This window comes from Pterocles gutturalis, unplaced genomic scaffold (genome assembly GCF_000699245.1).
Source record: "Pterocles gutturalis isolate BGI_N339 unplaced genomic scaffold, ASM69924v1 scaffold6711, whole genome shotgun sequence".
Taxonomy (NCBI): domain Eukaryota; kingdom Metazoa; phylum Chordata; class Aves; order Pterocliformes; family Pteroclidae; genus Pterocles; species Pterocles gutturalis.
Window position 1 is genome coordinate 1 of NW_010105336.1, and position 19,685 is coordinate 19,685.

At 37.2% G+C, this 19,685-nt stretch overlaps 1 protein-coding gene across 1 annotated transcript in view; it reads left to right on the top strand.

Annotated features, from left to right (window-relative positions):
- Positions 1–8,299: 8,299 nt before the first annotated feature.
- KHDRBS3 (KH domain containing, RNA binding, signal transduction associated 3) overlaps positions 8,300–19,685 on the top strand; it is a gene marked incomplete at its 5' end in the record, with an annotated part of 54,905 nt that continues 43,519 nt past the window's right edge. Inside the window, 2 exons of the mRNA XM_010087350.1 lie at positions 8,300–8,416; positions 15,131–15,277. Of these exons, the coding sequence (XP_010085652.1) occupies positions 8,300–8,416; positions 15,131–15,277 (264 nt within the window). The remainder of the gene's footprint in view (positions 8,417–15,130; positions 15,278–19,685) is intronic.

Sequence of the window (19,685 nt, forward strand, 5' to 3'; positions counted from 1 at the left end):
CAACCCAGGCCATGCTATGATTCTATGATAAGGTACTGTATGGTGCTTAGAAAACCTGAAATGATGCTTCACATAAATGTTTTGTGCCTTTTCGCTATTACTTTCTGTGCATGCGTGCAGTTTTCTAGACCACTTTGCCTACAAGAGGTGTTAGTAATAGTGCAGATGCCTCATTTGTAGAGGGTGCCAAGGGGTATAGTTCCTCAGAAAATTGCTCATAAATCAGAATCAAATCTTAACCAACTTTCTCCTTCCTCCCGATCAGGATTGGTGACATGCTTCAGAAAAATGTAACTGCAGACTTAAATATGGCTGACATGTGCAAAAAAACTCTTCTGCATGTGGATATTGAATTTAGAGCAGTTCTCCTAGCAAGCTGGCATCTGTTTCTGTATGCCTGCAGTCCACAGAAGTGCTGTTAGCTATTGTGCAAGATCCTGACAAAAAGATTACCTCCAGTCTTTCAGGAGGTGTAGTCTTGTTGGTGTTAGTGAACTGAGAATCTGCTGTTTGAAGGTGACCAAGTCACTACAATAATCAATGAATCTGTCAAACTAGCATTGGGGTGCCAGTTTGGGTTGTATCTGGAAAACGTGAGTATCCAGAAAGTGGTGGGGAAAAAACTAAGTGTGTTTCACCCTTATGACCAGAGAATAGTATTTCCCCAAATAAATGGTCCTGCTTTTAAACAGGATTAAAAAAGCAAGTTATTAAATCCTTTAACAGGGTTTAATATCTTAAACTAATGATAAATGTAAATGAATTTGCTACCAGAAATTATTCCTTTGTTTTTATTTGCCAGTGGTGATTCCAGCAAGCAAAGATGCCTCTGCTCTTTAGGTATACAGGTAGGATTAATGAAATATCAGTCATGATTTTTTGTGATAAATGAGACCTCTGGACCAAACAGCTGACTGGTGTACTACCCCCATGCAGACAGTTTACTAGACCTGACACAGGGTTAACTAAGTTTCCTTTAAGTATTTCCTTGGCCTTTCCCTCTTTAAAACTTCTCTCTAACTCTGATTCCTTGAATAAATCATAATGGCTTCAACACGGGTCAGGCAGTCCTAGCTCTGATCTGATCAACCTGGCATTGTAATGCCTGCTCACATTACCTGTCCTGTCAGATATATTCTCATGGGCTCATAGCTGTGTCCTGTGCCTCATTGCCTCTGACAGCCCTGGAAGGTGACAGGTTAAACTGCAGCAGAAAGCTATTCAACTGCAGTTCAGAGCATCTGGGTTTTTATTGGAAAAGAACCTGGTAGACCTCATATCCAACACTAGATATTTTACTTTTTTTGGTGTCTTTTCAAAAAACCTTATGGGTTTCTGGTCTTCTGGTTAGTGTACAAACAGTTGAGTGTCTATGTTGATGGGCTTAACTTGCCTCCTACCTAATGGCTCTTGGTTGCTTCTGTGGTGCTATATATTTATATACTTTAGCTGGGACCTTGTGTCTTGCTCAAACTTTAGCAGTGTTAACAGGCCCAATATCTCATACTAGAGCTAGTTGGCCTAATTTTTTTTCATGTCTGGACCTTTATGTAAGGCCACAGAATAACCAAGACAGCCTGAATTTTGTCTGCTTTATGAAATAATTTGTCAAGATAGTTCCAGGTGTTACTTTCAGTTTCTCCTTGAGGCTGATTATGCATTTGAATTTCTTCATTTGTGTTCCTTGCAGACTCCTGTACATATTAAAAAGCACCTGAATTAATGTCTTGATATGGTGACAGATAGTCTTACTTGGTAAGACAACACCTTGTGGAAACTCTTCTATAGGTTGCAGGTCCAGTCAAGTCTTTTCAAAATCCGATTGTATACAATCTTGTTAAGAATTCTCCAGGCTGGTCCAGCTCTACGGATTCCTCTGAGAAGTCTGAACTGCTGTGATATGGAAATTGATCTGAGGTATTTAGGTGAGGCTTGAATATGCTGTGGTAATGCTGTCTACAATCCTGTTGTAACTGGGATGGGCTACAAGCAAGGATTAGAGAGGTTAGGGCTTTCAGCAACCTTATAGGAGAAGGGCCAACTTGAGGCAGAATTCATTTCTGAATCAAGTTACCAATGTGTAGGAGTCCATGTGGATGATGGATGTCTAAACTGCAGTTAGAGGAAAGAGACCTTTTCAGTTTAGGAGATGGAGTGCAGGGTGATTTAATACTCCTTGTTATTTGATCAGCTGAATACCTCAACTGACTTCAGGTCAAGTGTGAAAATGTGACCCTTAAACGTTTACTTCTGTTGAATTTCATGCTTGAAAATAATCTTGAAGCTTGCATAGGCTTAAAGATAAAGGCAGAAAAAATGAGCTGGCCATGGAAGGTCATGGTGTGGTTGTCTTAAAATAGATACAGAGAGTCCCTTCACTAAAACTGCTATGAAATGCCAGCGTGTGTGAAGTGTTTCATAGCTTAGATATATACAAATGAGACAGGAGGGTGTTATCCCTCTCCCACGCATTGAATTAACATGCATTGTGAAGTAGTTTAGTCTCAGAAATCTGATTTTGCTTTGACAGTTTAGTGAACTCAAGTGTTCAGAATTTAGAGGAAAAATAGCTGCCATGGATGATAAAGGGAATGATGTTGGTTTTCCATGAGATGGATCAAAACTATGGGAACAACTATTTCCATTTTGTGACAGGCTACCAATTTAAAAACTGCTCATAGTTACACTTAAATACTGGGTGAATCCCAGAAGTTGCTAGGAAATGTGTTGTGTTCCTTGAAGTGATAATTGGAACTGGTATCCATTTAAGCCATTTTAGCTCAACACTTAAAGTGAAAATTTCTGTTTTAAAACGTCATTGTCATATGCAATATGTCTGTGGTTATGTAAAGTCATGAAGAGATTAATATTTTAATCACATGACTAGAAAATTATTTTTCATAATAGCTTAGCTCTAAGGATTTCTTAGAGCAGGAGTGAGAAAATATGGTTGTGTAACCGTAAGTGCTGTGAAGGAACAAGCATTAAATGTGATACCAGAGGTAACTTCTGAGCAACTTTATAGTAACTGACTAAGCTTTCTGTTGTGAAAAAAATGTTTAAATACCTATTACTGTGTGATGTGATGGAGAGAGTAGTTTGTGGTACAGCACAGACGCTTGAAGTATTTACCTTTCTATAGAAACCTTATTTTCTTGAAAGGAGTAAGAAAAACTTTGAAGTATTCCTGGTTTCAGGTCATCGTAAGGGAAAGTGCTCTGAATTTTAATTTAACTATTTTTGGTTTTTTGCTAGCGACCCTATCACAGAGGAACCATTGCAGAAATCTAATATGCCACAAAAGCTTTCTATGGCTTTAATGACAATGGCTTGCTTAGAGCTTTACAGAAAAGCATTTGGTCTACTGTTTATACTTTCAGTAAGTATTTTAAGCTGGATGTACTATTCTCAGTAGACTTGTCTTGGTGGGGATAAACAAGGATTACTTTTTCTGTTATATCCCCCTTTCTATAATATATACACATAAAAAAGCTGCAGCATTGGCATTAATGCCTTTTTTGCTGAAATTTATATAGTAGATTAAATGCCTATGAAGAGAACATCTCACTTGTATACTCTTTGTAGCTGTGTTTTCTCCAGAGCTGTTTTCATGGAATGCTTTCAAGCAGTGATCTGATAAGGAAATAAATCTCTAGATAACTGTTGAAATTGTATTTTGATTTGGAGATTCCAAAGAAATGGCTGTTAAGCAGTGATGTCTGCCATCTCCATTGTATTATATCTGCAGAAATGCTTCTTAAAATGTAGATTTATGTATAATGAGAAGAAACTATTTTCAAGCAAAAAAAAAAACTGATTGATTAATTTTTTTCTATTTCTATAAAAATTTTATCTATTAAAAATTTTGAAATTGGACATACTGTAGTTATACAGCAGTTTAAGATAATCTGTGAAAGGGAAATAAATACATGCTTTCAGTATAGTTAACCAATATGTGTGGGCTACTGGACACCGTGGCCAAGGGATAGAATCCCATATCTGAGGAATTTGAGAAGGGGCTGATGCACTTCATGGTGTATCTTGACCCACGGAGTAAACCGGAGGTGTAGATATGGGAGGATGTGCTTTCAGCAATAGAGGTTTTAGGAAATAAAACACCCCTTAGATCTCACATCCTTTTGCTCAGACTAGTGCATATCTGGTGATAACTTCGCAACGATGTAAGACCTCAAAGGGTACCATTTATCACAATTGGATTGTTATTTGGCTTGAACTGTAGCTGAGGTAACATTTTTTCCTATCTTTTCCAATTGTCTTCTCCCAGGTCTGTTAATTGGAATCTTTATACTGTTTTGTTGTAATCTTGGAGGTACTGTTGGCATATCCTTCAGAGCAGATCTAGAAGCAACTTTGAGTTGAGGACTTGATCTTCTGTTTTATTTACCATCATGTGTAAGGTCCTTATTCTTACTTAAGACATCAGAAGCTCTCTTAATATAGAGACAATCCTTGATTTAACAGATGATATGTAGATGTGTAGAATAACATTAATGGCTGGCTTTCCAGAGTTCAGCTATTGTGCAAAACTGAACATGGCAATAGCTTCCAGACCACCTTGTGCTGGAACATGCTGTGACTGCTCTAGTACAGTGTTAAGTTGAAGCTAGTGAACCTGAAGACAATTTTGGGTATTTACGGGAGTTTGGATATGGTTGTGCTGTACTTAGAGAGAAGGGTGAGTGAAGAGGGGAATCTGGTATGATTTTTGTTCTTGTGCTTTTGAGCAAATAAACTGCAGGAATGTGAGGCATGGGGAAGTGCACATGAAACTTGTGTATGAGCTGTGTTAAGAGTTCGCTTGGATCTGCCAGGCTTCTTTACTTCTGGTTCACCAGTGGATAGGCTAGATTTGCTAATTTTGTAATGAAAACTTGTGTCCTACTATGTGGCAGTTTTGTACCCTTAGGTTTGAGTCCTCCTACTCCTTGGTTACAGGGGATTAGGAAGTGTGTAAATAATGATTGTAGCTTTGTGGTTGATATATTTTTGAGGGTTTGTATATCTCTCTGAAATATCTCGAACTTTTGCTGATCAGATCTTTCCAATTTGATGTAAAAGGAAAATAAATTAATAGTTTGAACAAAATCAGTACCTGTTTGAAGTAAATAGTCATTTTTTCTGATGAAAGGATTTACTCAATATCATAAATGGCTTTTGTATGGAACAATGAACTGAAAGGGTCCAAAGCTTTTTAGCTTTGATGTTGGAGCAAAAAGGCTTTAGGACTGCACTGTAAGCCATTTTTTAGTAACCTTCACCGTTTGCTGTGTCTTTAAGCTATATGTAGAGGTATGGGCTTTCAGATCAGCAGAATTTCAGACTTGCAGCACAAGTTTCTCACGGTTCAGACTTGTCAAATCTAATATTTGGAGCCTCATTGCACAGGAAAGAATAATTCAGTGGATTTCAGGATACAGCAAATGCATTTATGTTCATTAAATGTGTTGTCTAGAACATGTCATCTGTGCAGCTACCATAATGTCTAGCTTCAATGCTGGAGATTTTTTGGTTTTGAAAAGATGGCAACTTGTGGTGTTAAAGTTTTGTAGGTCAAGTTTTAGATATACAAAACATATTAAACTATTCAGCTTTATTAAAATAAACAGTACAGCTGGAGTAAACAATTGTGCTTTGGAACACTCACATTTTCTGTGGTCCAAAGCCTTCCAGTTATTTTGTTTAGATACAAAGTGGATGTCACTTTCGTTGCAGGTATGCGCTTCCATTTATGGTGACTGTAGTTTGTAATTTTATTGTTAGGTAGTTTTTTTGTTGCAGTTTGAAAGTGATATTCAGACCTATGCATTGCATACTTGAATACATGCTTGCTTACTCCTGAATTGCAGCCAGAAATTGAGTAAAATTTCATATGAATATTTTAACAAAGATTACTGCTAGAAATTTAGACTGTATCACACTGCAGGTGCTCAACATTCTGAAATAATTTCAGCATATTTTACTGTAAATGGAAGAATCTCTCATTTTAAATGTATGCAGTGTTTATTTTTGTTCCAAATAACTTACAAGGCAATTTTAAAATAAACATGAGTAATCTTAGGTATTGCTTGAAAAGCTGATGTGGTATTCCACTATATGAAAGCTTTCATTTGAGCTTAACTATGAACTCCCTGTTCATAAGTACTGATCTTTTATTTAAGAAGGCTGTTGATGTGGAATTTTTGACTTGTGGAAGTTCAGACTTGTTGCAAATTGTTTCAGCTTGTTTGCTTGACTGTATCTTGGGACCCATAAGAAAAAAAAATTGGAATATATCTAATAAAACAAGAATTGCCTGAGGATTTCTTAAGATCTGGCCTGCTAATTTCAGAAGACTAGTTTATGCAGGGCCTTAAATTTAATAGCTTTTGTGGACTGTAGTAATCCATAAGCAATTTGCTGAATTGTATCTTGTTTCTAATTCAGGCCAAAATTGGGAACTGGACTTTCAAGTAAGAAGGGGAATAAAATTTTCCATCCAAGAAAAGGCCATGAGGAGGAAAGTGTAGCAGCAGCTAAGTGTTATGAGCTGACCTCAACCCTCATTCCTCACACCCCTGTGCTACTCACAGGAGGAGGTAGAGTCAGGAGTGAAGTTGAACCTGGGAAGTAAGGGGGGGATGTGTGTGGAATGGGGTTATGATTTTATTTATCACTATCCTACTGCCACAACTAATTGGCAATAAATTAATCTTCCCCAAATTGAGTCTGTTTTGCCCATGACTGGACTTGCTGAGTGATCTCCCTGTTTTATCTCAGCCCATGAGCTTTTCATCTTATTTTCTCCCTCCTGTTGAGAACAGGAGTGATGGAGCAATTACTGGGCACCTGTCAGACAATGAAGGTCAACCTACCACAATTCCAGTCCAAATAATACTGCAACAGAGATTAGTTAAGTTACTGTTCAGGAATATTTACTGTACCCAATGAAAATTTGTAAAACCAGGATCTTCAAACTGTTGGAACCTGAAATGACACAATCACATGTACAAAAAGATAGTTTTAGGCACAAACAAAATACAGTGATGCTAAAGAGAGAACAGGCTTATACTGCTTATGGTAGCAGCTAAAACAAAATCCTTTGTTGCTACATGGGAAACACTCATGGAAAAATGGCCCAGCTGCAGTCACCTACAAAGCAGGAAAGTCTACAGCTCCAGTCTACTTAAGCTTTAAACAAAAAGAAATGCAAGTATTAAAAGCCTGAGCATGAAAATTGGATCCTTCCTTTAACATTCCCTACAAAATTTCAAGTGCAGCTTATCTTGATCAGCTCTTTTTGTGATTTTTTTTTTCCCCAACTAAAAGTTGTCTGCATACTTCAAGTGAATCCTCACATCTTTTCCTGTAACTATCCCTCCAGTTTCATATATGTTCCAAAATGTGATACATCAAAGTGGACTGCTGAATGTACACAGCTTTTCTCCCAGTTTATGTGGCTGGGGATGTATGCCCTATTGAGCCCAGCTCATGAGAACTTTCATACATTCTGGCTCTTAAGTCCAATTTTGTGTCCTTGAAATAACAATAGGCAGATTCTCCTTTTTGTTTTCCTTTTATGAATTCCTTTAGCCTACTTTCCCTTTGAAGTACCTTCTGGTCTGAAAGAGCACCAGCTGTATGTGTTGGTATTTTCTGTAAGTGGAAATGGTTGGTTTTTCCTTGTCTTCCTTTACTTTTATCTCACCACTTCTCCCTAGTTATCTCGATGTAATGCTATGGTTATGAACCTCAACTGGTTTTGGTAAACTTCAGTGATAGTGGGGGGTTGAGTGGCAGTTGAGAAGATCTTGGATGTTGGTGCTGGTTTGGAACTGGATTTATATGCTTATGTTCTCTGGATTTAATTCTGTCTGCTTCTGGGTTTTAGTGTAGGGTATATTGTATAGGTTGCTGCATTACTTCATAAATCTTCAAGGGAGGATAAGGCAATTAAGATTTTTTTTCTTCAGAGCTTTGGTTGATATGTATCTGAGATTGCTGCTGGATTTGTTTTGATTGTGCCTGGTAACGTTTGTTCAAAAACTGAATTTCATTTTGAGCACATCTGTTCTCAGTGTTGAATGCTTTATACTATTTGAGCTCTTTGAGTTCAGTTACTTCTGTTTCTGTTGGCACCTTGTGGAGCCACGGACATGCTGTTAACTGTCCTAGACAGTTGTACTTAATGACTGATTTGCACCTAGAACAAAAAATTGATTGCCAAAATATTCCATTTTGATTGTTTATTTAGATGTAAAAATCCAATGAGCTTAATGATTTTTTTGTTCTTTTCTTACAGTTCAACTTCGTGGGGAAACTTTTGGGTCCACGTGGCAATTCCCTAAAGCGCTTACAGGAAGAAACACTGACAAAAATGTCTATTTTGGGAAAAGGTTCTATGAGGGACAAGACAAAGGTAAGACCTGAATATGTTAGTGGAGTGTGTGATACCTGAATTTCTAACTTTGCTAAAATTTTTGCGGAGATGAACAAATCCTGCAACAAAACTAGGAGCGAATGAAAAGCGTAAGATAAAAGCATAGGGTATCCTGGTATTGGTTAGAGTCTAATGGAGACTGCTTTCTCTGAGTCTATTTTCACTGAGTATTTTGAGGCTACCATGAGTTGTACTTAGGCCCCCACCAAACTATGGTCCTTGGGGATGTAAGTGGAACATTACCAGTGACATGTTCTAGATTGATCTTGTACAGCTTGCAGTGGATAATGCCAAAATACTATGACAGTATTCTTGCTTTTGAAGGAACCTGACTTCGAGATAGATGCAAACAAACATTTTAACATAAATTAACACTTAACATTTAAACTTCATTAAATTTAATAACATGTCTAGACAAAGAAACAGCTGATGAAAGGAAATAAAATACAACCAGAAAAAATTTCACAGCTCTGAGGATGACTTACGCATCTTATACAATTGATAAATTACAATTGTTTGTTGGAACTATTTGGTTATAGTGGTTGTATCCATTACAAGAGACAAAGCAGACAGCAGAAGAGAAACTTTTGGCTTGATAGGTGTTTGTACTAATCTGTTTCCCTCTTTACTGAAGTAAATCTCTGGCTAAATTTGTAGTGGATAAGTGTATATCAGTGAGGAGATTATGTCACCTGTGTGGTAAGCTGCATTTTTTAATTGGAGCGTTCCTAATGATACAAAATGAAACACTGAACGTATTTCTTGCCTTGAGCATACCATGTTTTATGGGCCTCCAGTGAAATCTTTCTGTGGTTATGTATTCTGAAACTTAAATACTGTGTACTGCAAAGACTGATAATGACATGCATATGGAAGAGTGACTTAGAGGGCTGGCTAATAAATTTCCTGAACTATATATTTTTCAGCATGTTTTTCTGTCAGTGAAATAGAAATATTATGTGATTTATGAAGTATTTATCAAGAACTTGATCAGAGCCTGTAAAATTACTTTGTTCTGTGCAGCTTAAGAGCTAACTCTTCCTTTTAATTGCTTATTGAAAATATTTTTATTAAATATAACTTATATTAATGTAACTTACGTTAATACAAATACATGTTCCTGTAATAAAGACTTGAACATGAGGGATTTTTTTGAATGGGAGCTGTTAATGTAGTACGTAATACAGACAATGCAACTTAAATCTTAGTGTTACAAAATTGTTATGAAAAACTACATTGCTAGTAAGTTTAAGAGGAAATATGACAGTTCAACCAGAAAAGAAACAAGAATATGAACTAAACTTGCTCTAAGCCAGGATAACAAACTCAGTCTCCAAGTTCTGTTTTAAATGACACTTGGTGAGCTTTCTCAGTTATTGTGGAATGTGTCAAACTGTCATTCTTCTGTTGCTGCATTACATGTTTCTATATCAAAATACGATGTGTCGTGGAGTAGGAATGCCCCTGAGTTTTTCTAATGGCTCTGCAGTATAAAGTTTGTTTTATTAAAAGCAGAAGCTCAAGCTGAAAAGTTTAGATTCTAATTTGAGTCTCATAATCCTGGGGAAGAGTCTTAAAGGATTCTAATTGAATAATTTCAACTTCTTGTTTACTTTGGTAATTAAGTAATTGTTCAAATTTTTATTTGACTTTTTCTTGATTGAGATGCTAACCAAAACTTAAAAAATGCTTAATTTTTATTTTTTTTAAATTAAGTGGCTAATGAAGTTGTTAGTTTGAGCTATTGTTTGCAGAAAACTTCAACACGGTTGAAGTTCAATACTGTTCAGAAACAGTAAAATTCCTGTCATTGTGGGTTTGTGTTTTTAAAAGGGACAATAGAGAGGACTTGTTTGGATACTTTGGAATAATATGTCTGGCATAGCTTGTATGTACCTATTTGGAATAGTCCTCAGAAAAAATAATTAAAACCTAAAGCAGATCATTAATGATGCTGGTTATAGTAGTCAAACCTGCAGAATGTGCAAGAAAGTACTGGTGCTACCAAGGGATCCTATTAGCTGATTACCTAAACCAGTTTGTACTTATCCCTAGTTCTTTGAGGATGTTGCTCAGCATATCAGAGACTCTGTATGTGGAGAGCTTAACCGAAAAAAGGACTTGAGATATTTTTTCTAGTTTCATGTAGGTTAGCTATGTACTAATTGTTTCAACCACATATCTTTCACTAACAAGTAATTTAGTTTTTGTCTTGATCTTCATAGACTCTTGGTTGGCATTTTGGAACTACTGTATTAAACTTGTCCAGAAAAGTAGCAAATAAGGGTCTTAATTACGCAGTTTTCTTTCTGTATGGAAAAGAATAATGGTCTATGCTCAAGAGGAGACCAGGGTTTAATTACTTGGTGTTAAGTTGCTGGTCAGAAAGGCTGGCAAATTCTCAGATGTGACCAGTTTTTGCATTACTTGAAAAAATTAGTTGAGGCTTTAGTGTGGTATTGACAAATAATGAAGTACATCACTCTTGCCCTGTTTGATAAAATGTTTCAAATAGAGAGAAGCCTGAGTTGCTCCTATAGAAGAATAATAGGTAAACAGAGTACAATACTTTTTCTATTTGCCAGTAATCCATGTGCTAAACCAAGCAATTTCATTACTGCCTTGTAGAGAAGACAGATAGTGAGCCAAGGTGACATGTCAGCCTAGAAAGACACATCGGAGTTAACTGTTTTTCCATTGCATCTGTGACTCCCAGCATTACTTGTCTGTCATAGTTGTTCAAGCTTGGTTGATTCTCCCTATTTTCCAGTGGGCTGTCTGACCAAACCACAAGTTTCTAGCCTGCTATCTTACATCTTGTAGGACAGGAGTTGACTAAAAAGTATAGTTGCAATTATGTGGGATTTTCTTCTAATTATCATTAACTTTTGATAATCTCCTGACAATTTAGTATTCTCCTTGTGATCGGAAAGTTAGGTTAAACTGTGTTTTCAGAAGTGCCTAGGTGATGTAAGATGCTGATGTTCAAAGGCATAAACTGTAATTTAAAAAAAAAAAATTTAAAAAAAATTCTGTAAAAAAAATTCATTTTGGAGCATTGCTTTGGTTGTACTTTTTGCTGCAGGTTACAAAATCTTTGGAATTACATTATCACAGATGAAAAATTTTTCAGCTGATGTAAATTAGTACTCTCGCACTGAAGGCAAATTTGCACTGAGGATCTCGTCTATTACCTCTAACACATTAATTGCAGCATCTTTGTTGTCACCAGAAGTGAGACAGCATATGCTGCTTATTGATGGTGATCACAGATTCTGGGATCAACCAATTGTTGGCAGGTCTGGATGAGATAATCAGATGTTTCTCAATGCTTACATGTTAGTACACGTCCTACATTACCAGTTTTAAATGCATGATGATTACATCTTTCCTGTAGAGAAGCGGCAGTAAGCGCTGTAGAAGTCTCTGGCTAAACCAAATTTGTAGATACTTTCTTCTAGCTTTAAGAGAACTTCAAAGACTTGTGAAAGAAAGCTGACTGATATGAAAGGTTGACAAAATACAGCAAAGAGCCTAATTGCCTTCTGCAGGTTTTCTAGGGAAGGATATAAAACAGGAAACCCAGGATTCTGTTTCACTTTAAATTCATTTAAATAATAAGAGACCTAGATTTAGAAAGCACATTCAGGAGAGTGTTTTTGCTGTGTCTTTGTTCCTTACTCACTGAAAACTTGAATTCTAGAATGAATCTGGAGTTTCTATTTCCTTTTGTCAACATCCAGAGAACCATTTCATGCATCTGCTTGTGATATGAAGTGTCTAAATTCGGTAATTCTCTTCTGTTTGCATGTTTTTTCAAGCTGTGCTGTCACTTCATCACTGGCTTTTCAAGAGTCATTGCTTAGTGCAGAGATACCTTCTGCTAGACTGTGTGTGTTTTAATGTGTCCATGGGAGAGTGAAAAAGTGAAAGGATTTGTTTCAGAGTTTCTTTATTGCATGACAAGATTGCTTTTATATTGCAGATCTGAAGAAATAACATTTAAAGCCTTCCACCCCAATTGGTTATTCCTGTGTTATCAATAGTTTGAGACTGGTACAGGCCTTTCAACTTGAGTATTCTGAATGGTATTTAAAATCTGTCAGGAGCCAAATTTCATTTAGGGTAACATTGAAAGGAGTAGTTCCTGAAGAAACTTACACCCTAAATCAAAGGTAGCATAATAAAGATGAAAATGCACAGTAGCATAAGCATGTATTTTGATAAATACTTCTACTCAGCTGCTGATTGAAAGCATAGACTTCTAGGGCAATAGGATGAAAAGCAACAGGGACTGTAGGTACAACAGAATACAGGGCAAAGTATATTAATGGTCTTTAGCAGGTATATTGCCAGATACAGCGCAAGGTAAGATGTGCTGGCATTCAGCTTTGTTCTGGAGTGTGAAGGATGAAATGCAACAGCATGAGGTGCAAAGGAAATAGCTTTCAGTACTGCAGGGATGTGTCTGTACTGAAAACATAAGTGAGATCAGCTTGTCCAAACCATGAACCATTTGGTAAGATAGTTTTTTGTGTGAGAAGATAGACATTTAAAGAACAGATTTTTTTTAGAAAAAACAAACAAAACACTAAAGGAAGTGGCCATCTTGTGCTTTAGCTCCCTTGTTCTGTATCTGCTTTACTGTCATCCTTCCAGCAGCTCTCAAAAATCTTCATGTCAGTCAAGGAGGAAAAGTTCTGTTTTGTCCAGCCCTGCAGCACCCATGTGGACCAGGCGAGCCTTGCCAATGCGTGTACTGTCAAGTAATGGAAGGCAGAGGGCTTTTTGGGAGCTAAAAATTCTGTCAGTGAAGGATACTGGAACAGGAGCAAGCTGTGGCTTTTGTGTTGGTCAACCTGGGGAATAAAAAAGCCTGAAATGCTTAATGTGTGCCCAAGGTTGGGAGATGTAGCCACAGTGGACAAGCTCTGATAGGTGTGATGTTAAGAACTGTGGAGTATAGTGTGTTGTCAAGTCACGTTACAAAATTAGCAGAAAAAAAGAAAGTGAACTTCGCAAGTGAATCAAGGCGAAAGGATAAAGTAAAAGCTTGCTTATGGGAATGATTTTAGAACAACCTGCACTGAAATATCTTGCACATCTTGTTAAAATTGCTGATTAGGATCCTTTTTCACCAGGCACTGCACATGAAGTTGTGACATTTCTATTGCTTTAGTGCTATTACCAGGCAAGTTGGTTAATAACCACAGAAATGAGTTTTCTTAATTCTCAGTTCTCTGCACATCTAACTGCACAGTGATTTCCCTCCCCCCCCCCCCTTTAAAAAAAGGGGCAGGGAGGCTTGACAGGGATGCTTGATAGCGTGTGTGTATACTAAAAAAACAAAGTATATGGGGAATGCCACTGATGAAACATTTAGTTTCCAGTGCTAGATGACACTTTGTATGTCCTGAATAACTGTGCTTAAGAATTTAAGTGAGAAATAGTTCCTATTGAAACTAAATGTTAGAGCTGTAATGTTTATATTCGTTTACCTCCTGTTTCTAAGATCTGTTATGTGTATTGACGAGATAATGACTTTGCTGACAGGGTCTAATCCTGCTGGCTCTGTTTTGTGGATGCTCTAACAGCTAACTGGATTATGTAGATTTTTTTTAAGCATTCTTATATTCAAACACTAAGTGTGATGCCAATGTTATTTATGAGAAGCAGAAATGGATTGGCACTTAAACCTCAGACCATAATTAAGGAGGGAGATTTCGACTATCATTGAAACTATAATTTTAGTAATCTAAAGGATTAAGTATTTACCTGGTGCTTGCTAAATAGAATAAGCAGCATAGGAGAATTCCTGTGGCTTTGTTTTAGATAGCAGAAATGCTAAGAATTTGACATAATGTTAGCTGGTGATATGACCAAGTTATTTTTAATGGTGATTTTTCTCTTGGAATGCACCTGGCAGGTACACATGGGAGCAGGGTAGCCTATCTGAGACTAACAAATGTCCTTGAGCTCTATGAACATTTTGCATGTGAATGCAAGTATTTGAGAACTGAGCTCTGCGCCAGTGCATTGAGATTGTAGTTTTTCAGTCATGTTGAAGTAGGTTGGGTGAAGCAGAATAGAAGAAAAACTCTTTTCAAAAATAGCTTGTGAACTTTTTTTCTAAAATCCTCCTCCCTTGTCTCATACACTTAGTTTCATGTACAAGTAGCATAGTTCTGTGAAGGATGTACTCATGGGGTAGAAATCTCAATGAGAACAGAAAATAAGTACCTGAGCAGTGCAACATTAGTGACTGAAATAATATCAGTAAAAAAAATCTTGCTCTTGTGGAATATTAGATCAAACCTGTTTCTAAAGACTTTTGAGAAAAGAGGCTTCAAGTTCACTTATCTTTCTCATTGTCTTCTACGTGAAACTGGTGCACTTGGGAAGACTCTGGGGAACATTCTTCCTTGTGCTACATTTTCTGTATGTGAGCAGAAGCTAATGGGTGTTGGTGTGTTATTAGTCACTTACTGTTGATAAGCAAACCAATACTATTATGATATTTTAGCAATATGATTGGAAGTGTGTCAGGAAAGTATGTATTTTATACTTTTTTAGTTGTTGACATCTAAACATGAGTAAACTGCATGTGCAAATGCCTCTGAAGCAACTCTAACACTTCCTTTATAATATGTTTAAGATGATGGAAAAAAACACAACTTTTTTATTATTTCCTAGGAGGAAGAGTTAAGAAAAAGTGGAGAGGCAAAGTACTTCCACCTAAATGACGACCTGCATGTTTTAATTGAAGTATTTGCTCCACCAGCAGAAGCATATGCCAGAATGGGACATGCATTGGAAGAAATCAAGAAGTTCCTCATCCCTGTTAGTATTTTAATTTTTTTCACAAGAATTCTTGTAGTCTTGAGTAAGAAATTTTATCTTTAAAACTAGCTTACTGTGCAATATTGGTCGAGTCATGTGGCTTAATTTCCTTCACCTGTTAAAGAAGTGGTGATACTTTCAAATACTTTCCATTTTGATGTTGGTGATTATTTGGTGAATGCATAACTGTCCGCATACACTCTCATCTCACGGTGAGACCTCTAGTGAGAGAGTGCAACTTATTCTTGCTTAACTGGTCATGTGCAAATTACTGAAGTTTACAAATAATTGTAAAAATCTGTAAAACAAGGAAGAACAATTTTCTTTGCTTAAAGTAGTGCTTTTCTGTGTTCTTGGTACCCCTGAAGCATCAACACAGGGTTCTGTTTCACTAAGAATAAATAGATTTAAAGTTGTAGTGTTGCTCCAACCCATAATCTTGGTTTAGTGTTCAGTGCAGACTATGAATACAATTTTATCTTGTATCTTTTTTTTCCCCAAAGCTAATGATACATGGGTTATACTTGTCGTCTTGGTGTATACTTCAACTTGGATGTATGGATGTATAAAATGAGATGTGATTTCCACTCTAAATTTGTACTCCAGGTTTGGGATATGTATAGACAATGGTGTTGCAGGGTTTCCGTGTCTTTGTACAGAAGGTTCCTTTTATTTGTTTCTCATTTAAGGACCAACCTTGATTGCTTTGTAATATTAAACTGCCTGGAACAATGCAAGCTCTCTTAAGAAGCTGGGGCATTTGAAGTGGTGTTACTGTGAAGTTCCTAGCTGTATTAGCTCTTCAGTGAGTGTTCTATTTTTATTGGCTATCAGATGAATGAATATAGAAAGCAAAGCATCCTGAAGGTGCATTGACTTTTGTTTATTTTAACTGCTGAAAATGTTATGCAAGTGTTAGTCTGGATTCGTGTCAGATCTTGGAAACATGGGAGGGTTGTATCTGAGTGATAGTGGCACATGAATATTTGAGAGAGTATAGTCAGTGCAGCTGTATTGAGAACCAGTTGGGGATGCCTGTTGTATGGCCGCTACAGCCTGTTAGGGGTGGAACTGCCAGCTGTACTCTAAGGTGAAGCAGTTTGTACTGATGACCTGACAGTGCTACTGTATGCATTTTGGGGATATTAGTTTGTGCTAAACCTGGTCTAGATCCATGAAACTTAAGTCCCCAAGTGACTGGAGTTGATTGTGTGCTCAAGTGTTTCTTCCTGCTTTTGTCTGAATTCAGGTTAGTTCATGTGCCTCGTAACTGCTCCATGACATGAACCAAAGCATGATAAGTGACAATCATTAGGAAGTTCATTTAGGAATACATTTTGATGTGAAATGGTGTGCTAATGTGGATGCACCTTAAGACAGTTAACCCCCCCAAATGTCTTGAGCATTATGTTCTATTATGAAGAAACAAGCACCACATCATAATTTTGTCTCTAGGTTCCAAATGGCTTTTATCTTGATGTGTATGAGGAGGTAAAAAAAATCCTACTGTTTAAACATCCTAACTGATTAAGTAGGAGATACTCAACAGAATATTTGTAGGAATACTGGGCTGTCAAAATGTCACAGGTTACTGTATTTACATGATTCATTATTTGATTGTGAAGAGAAGGCAGAACTAAGTTCTTGGCTAGTGAGCAAACAGGTTTTTTTCAGATGAAAATACCCTCCATTTGATAAGTACTTTTTGCATGCACTGGAACTAAGGATATATCTGATCGCCCTGCCCCCTTTATCACAGATCTTATTTTCCTTCATTGAGCTTGATTTACCTAATGTCCTAATAAGTGAAGCAAGTTTATCAAAACCCAGCCATTGCCTTACTGCTGTTCAGCCAGTAGAATTAGTCTGATAATGAGCAGTTCCATTCATTGGTTGTATACTGTCCATCACAGTTTTTATCATTGCATCCTTATTGCACTGAGCTGACCTGATGCTACCTAATCTTTTCTGAACTATGGGATCACTCTGACAGTGTCTTAATTTCCCTTTGGCTTTTCAAATGTAATCTTATCAGAGTGGTACTAAATGCCTTAATCTCTTCTGCCCCCATTGCAACAGCTACTTCAGGAAGCAATAAGGAGTACTTTGTCCTCTCTAGAACTACCATTTGGTTAACTGCTGCCAAATACAACTTGACTTTCATTTTTTATAAGGTCTGTTCTGGCTTTTTTGGCAAATTATCAGTTTTATTTCAAGTAAGAAGTCCTGCTATCAGTATATATGATTATCTTCTTAATTTGTGTTCTCCATACAGTGTAAGCTAACTGTACCTTCCAACAACTTCAGATACTGATTCTAATGTATGAATGTGGTCACTGTTCAGTTTTCAGATCAGGCCTGAATATACAGTCACAATTGGTGCTAGAATATGGGATAGAAAATATACTTGTAGTAGCTGACTATAGCTAAAATGCTTTAGCCTCTTAGATCTTTTTAGATCCATGACCAAGCTCCTTTTCATTGAAGTTCAACCTCAACCAGAAGCAGTGGTGTACTTTCCTTTAAGCTATTGGTATAACACAAGCCAAGACATAAAACCTTCTGACTCAAGGTTTTTTGGCTGTGCTTATGTTGTCTTGACTCTTGCCTGTCTTCTGCAGATAGAATTGTGGCTTCTGGCTTCAAGTATATTCTTTTGTGCTCCTTTAACTGAGCTAGTCCCTGTGTTCTGGGCAGACCTTCTGGTCAGCAGTCTGTTTGACTGTTAGGTTGGTGGATGTTGTGCTTGATATTAATTTATCCCCAAATTACTTCTGTCAGTTAAGACAAAAAGCCAGGTACTTCCACCTTTACCTCCCCACAGGTCCTGTATTATACCATGATTACTGCAGTTTTGTCCAATAGGACTTTTAATCTGTTTTGCTTAATGTTTGAGTAGTGGTAGTCATTCTTCTTTTGACAGCTACAACAATCATTGTTTTGCTGTTGGTCACCAGAGTTTTGTTTTCCTTGTGTTTAAAGTATAGAGATATCTTTGAGAGAACAATTTGTAGCAGTCCATTTACAGCCTGAGCAGAATTTGAGTTTTTCCTATAGTCTGCCTTGCCTTGTGTATTCAGTTTGTAAGGTGTGGTGATGAAATAGCATTTGATGGCATTTTGAAGAGCTGGTGGGCTTTGGAAACTCACACTTCTCTTTAAACAAGCTGGTGATTAACTCTAAGGTGTGTGTGTAAAGATCACACAATCACAGAATGTTAGAGATTGGAAGGGACCTCGAAAGATCATCTAGTCCAATCCCCCTGCCGGAGCAGGAACACCTAGATCAGATCACACAGGAATGCACCCAGGCGGGCTTTGAATGTCTCCAGAGAAGGAGACTCCACAACCTCTCTGGGCAGCCTGTTGCTGATAAAAATTTATTGCTCACTGATGGGATAAAGATCTGCTTGGGTGTGTTGCAAAATTGCATATGGTTTTGCAGGGATCTGTCCTGTTGTTAAATAAAATATTTTTACTAGTAGTGTGAATGTTAAATTGGAATAAGGTTTTAAGTTACAGATGGTCCCAAGGGGAGCTGCTGTCAGTGTGTTGACCAGGGCTGTGTAAAAATCACAGATAAATCTAAGAGAATGTTGCTTAGTTGGGTATGTATTTATTTTATTTATTCTATGTATGGAGAAAATCTCTTGCATGTATCTTGGTGACGTAGTCCTTCCTACAGAAGAAAACATCCTTCATGTTCAGAGAAGACTGTAGTCAAAGTCAGGACTGGCAATATTCATAAAATGAGAGTACATCTGTTCACTTGAAACCAATCAGCAGCATTTGACTGAAATTTGAGTGTTGCCTCTGCCTAAACTGTGCAGTCTAAAGTATTTCCATGTCCATCTTTCATTCTAAGTGAAGAAGAGATTGTTGTCTCCTCAATTTGATTTGAAGTGTGCTGTGTTCCAGCTGTGGGTATTCACAAATTGACCATCTGTTACCTTTAATTGAAGAATCCATTTCAGAGTCTAATGGATTAACACCGTTGCTTATCATGGCCACTTGTATTCTTATTTCCTTGTACTGCCTCTCCCCTCCATCCTCCTGTTGCCTCTGGTGTGTGTGATAAGGACCGTGTTTTCTGTTCTGTGCCTTTGTGCAGTGGAGTCCTTGTCTGTGACTCAGGCTGCTGCTATGTCTGGTAGTATGCTACAGGAAAATGAGAAAGTGTTAGGAAGAAAAAGGACCCAACATCTAAGGTGGTACTGTCAAGAAATTAAATTAATATTAAATAATGAACAAAGGTAACTTTTTCTAGGAGCCCAGTTCTGAGGAGGATGTCTTGTGAAGAAGTTGTAATGGGCATCTCTAATATATGCTGTCAGAACTTTGAGACCTGAATATTGTGTTTGTGGTACAGTTTTAACAATTCATTAGCATTTTGTTTCGAGATTGTAAGT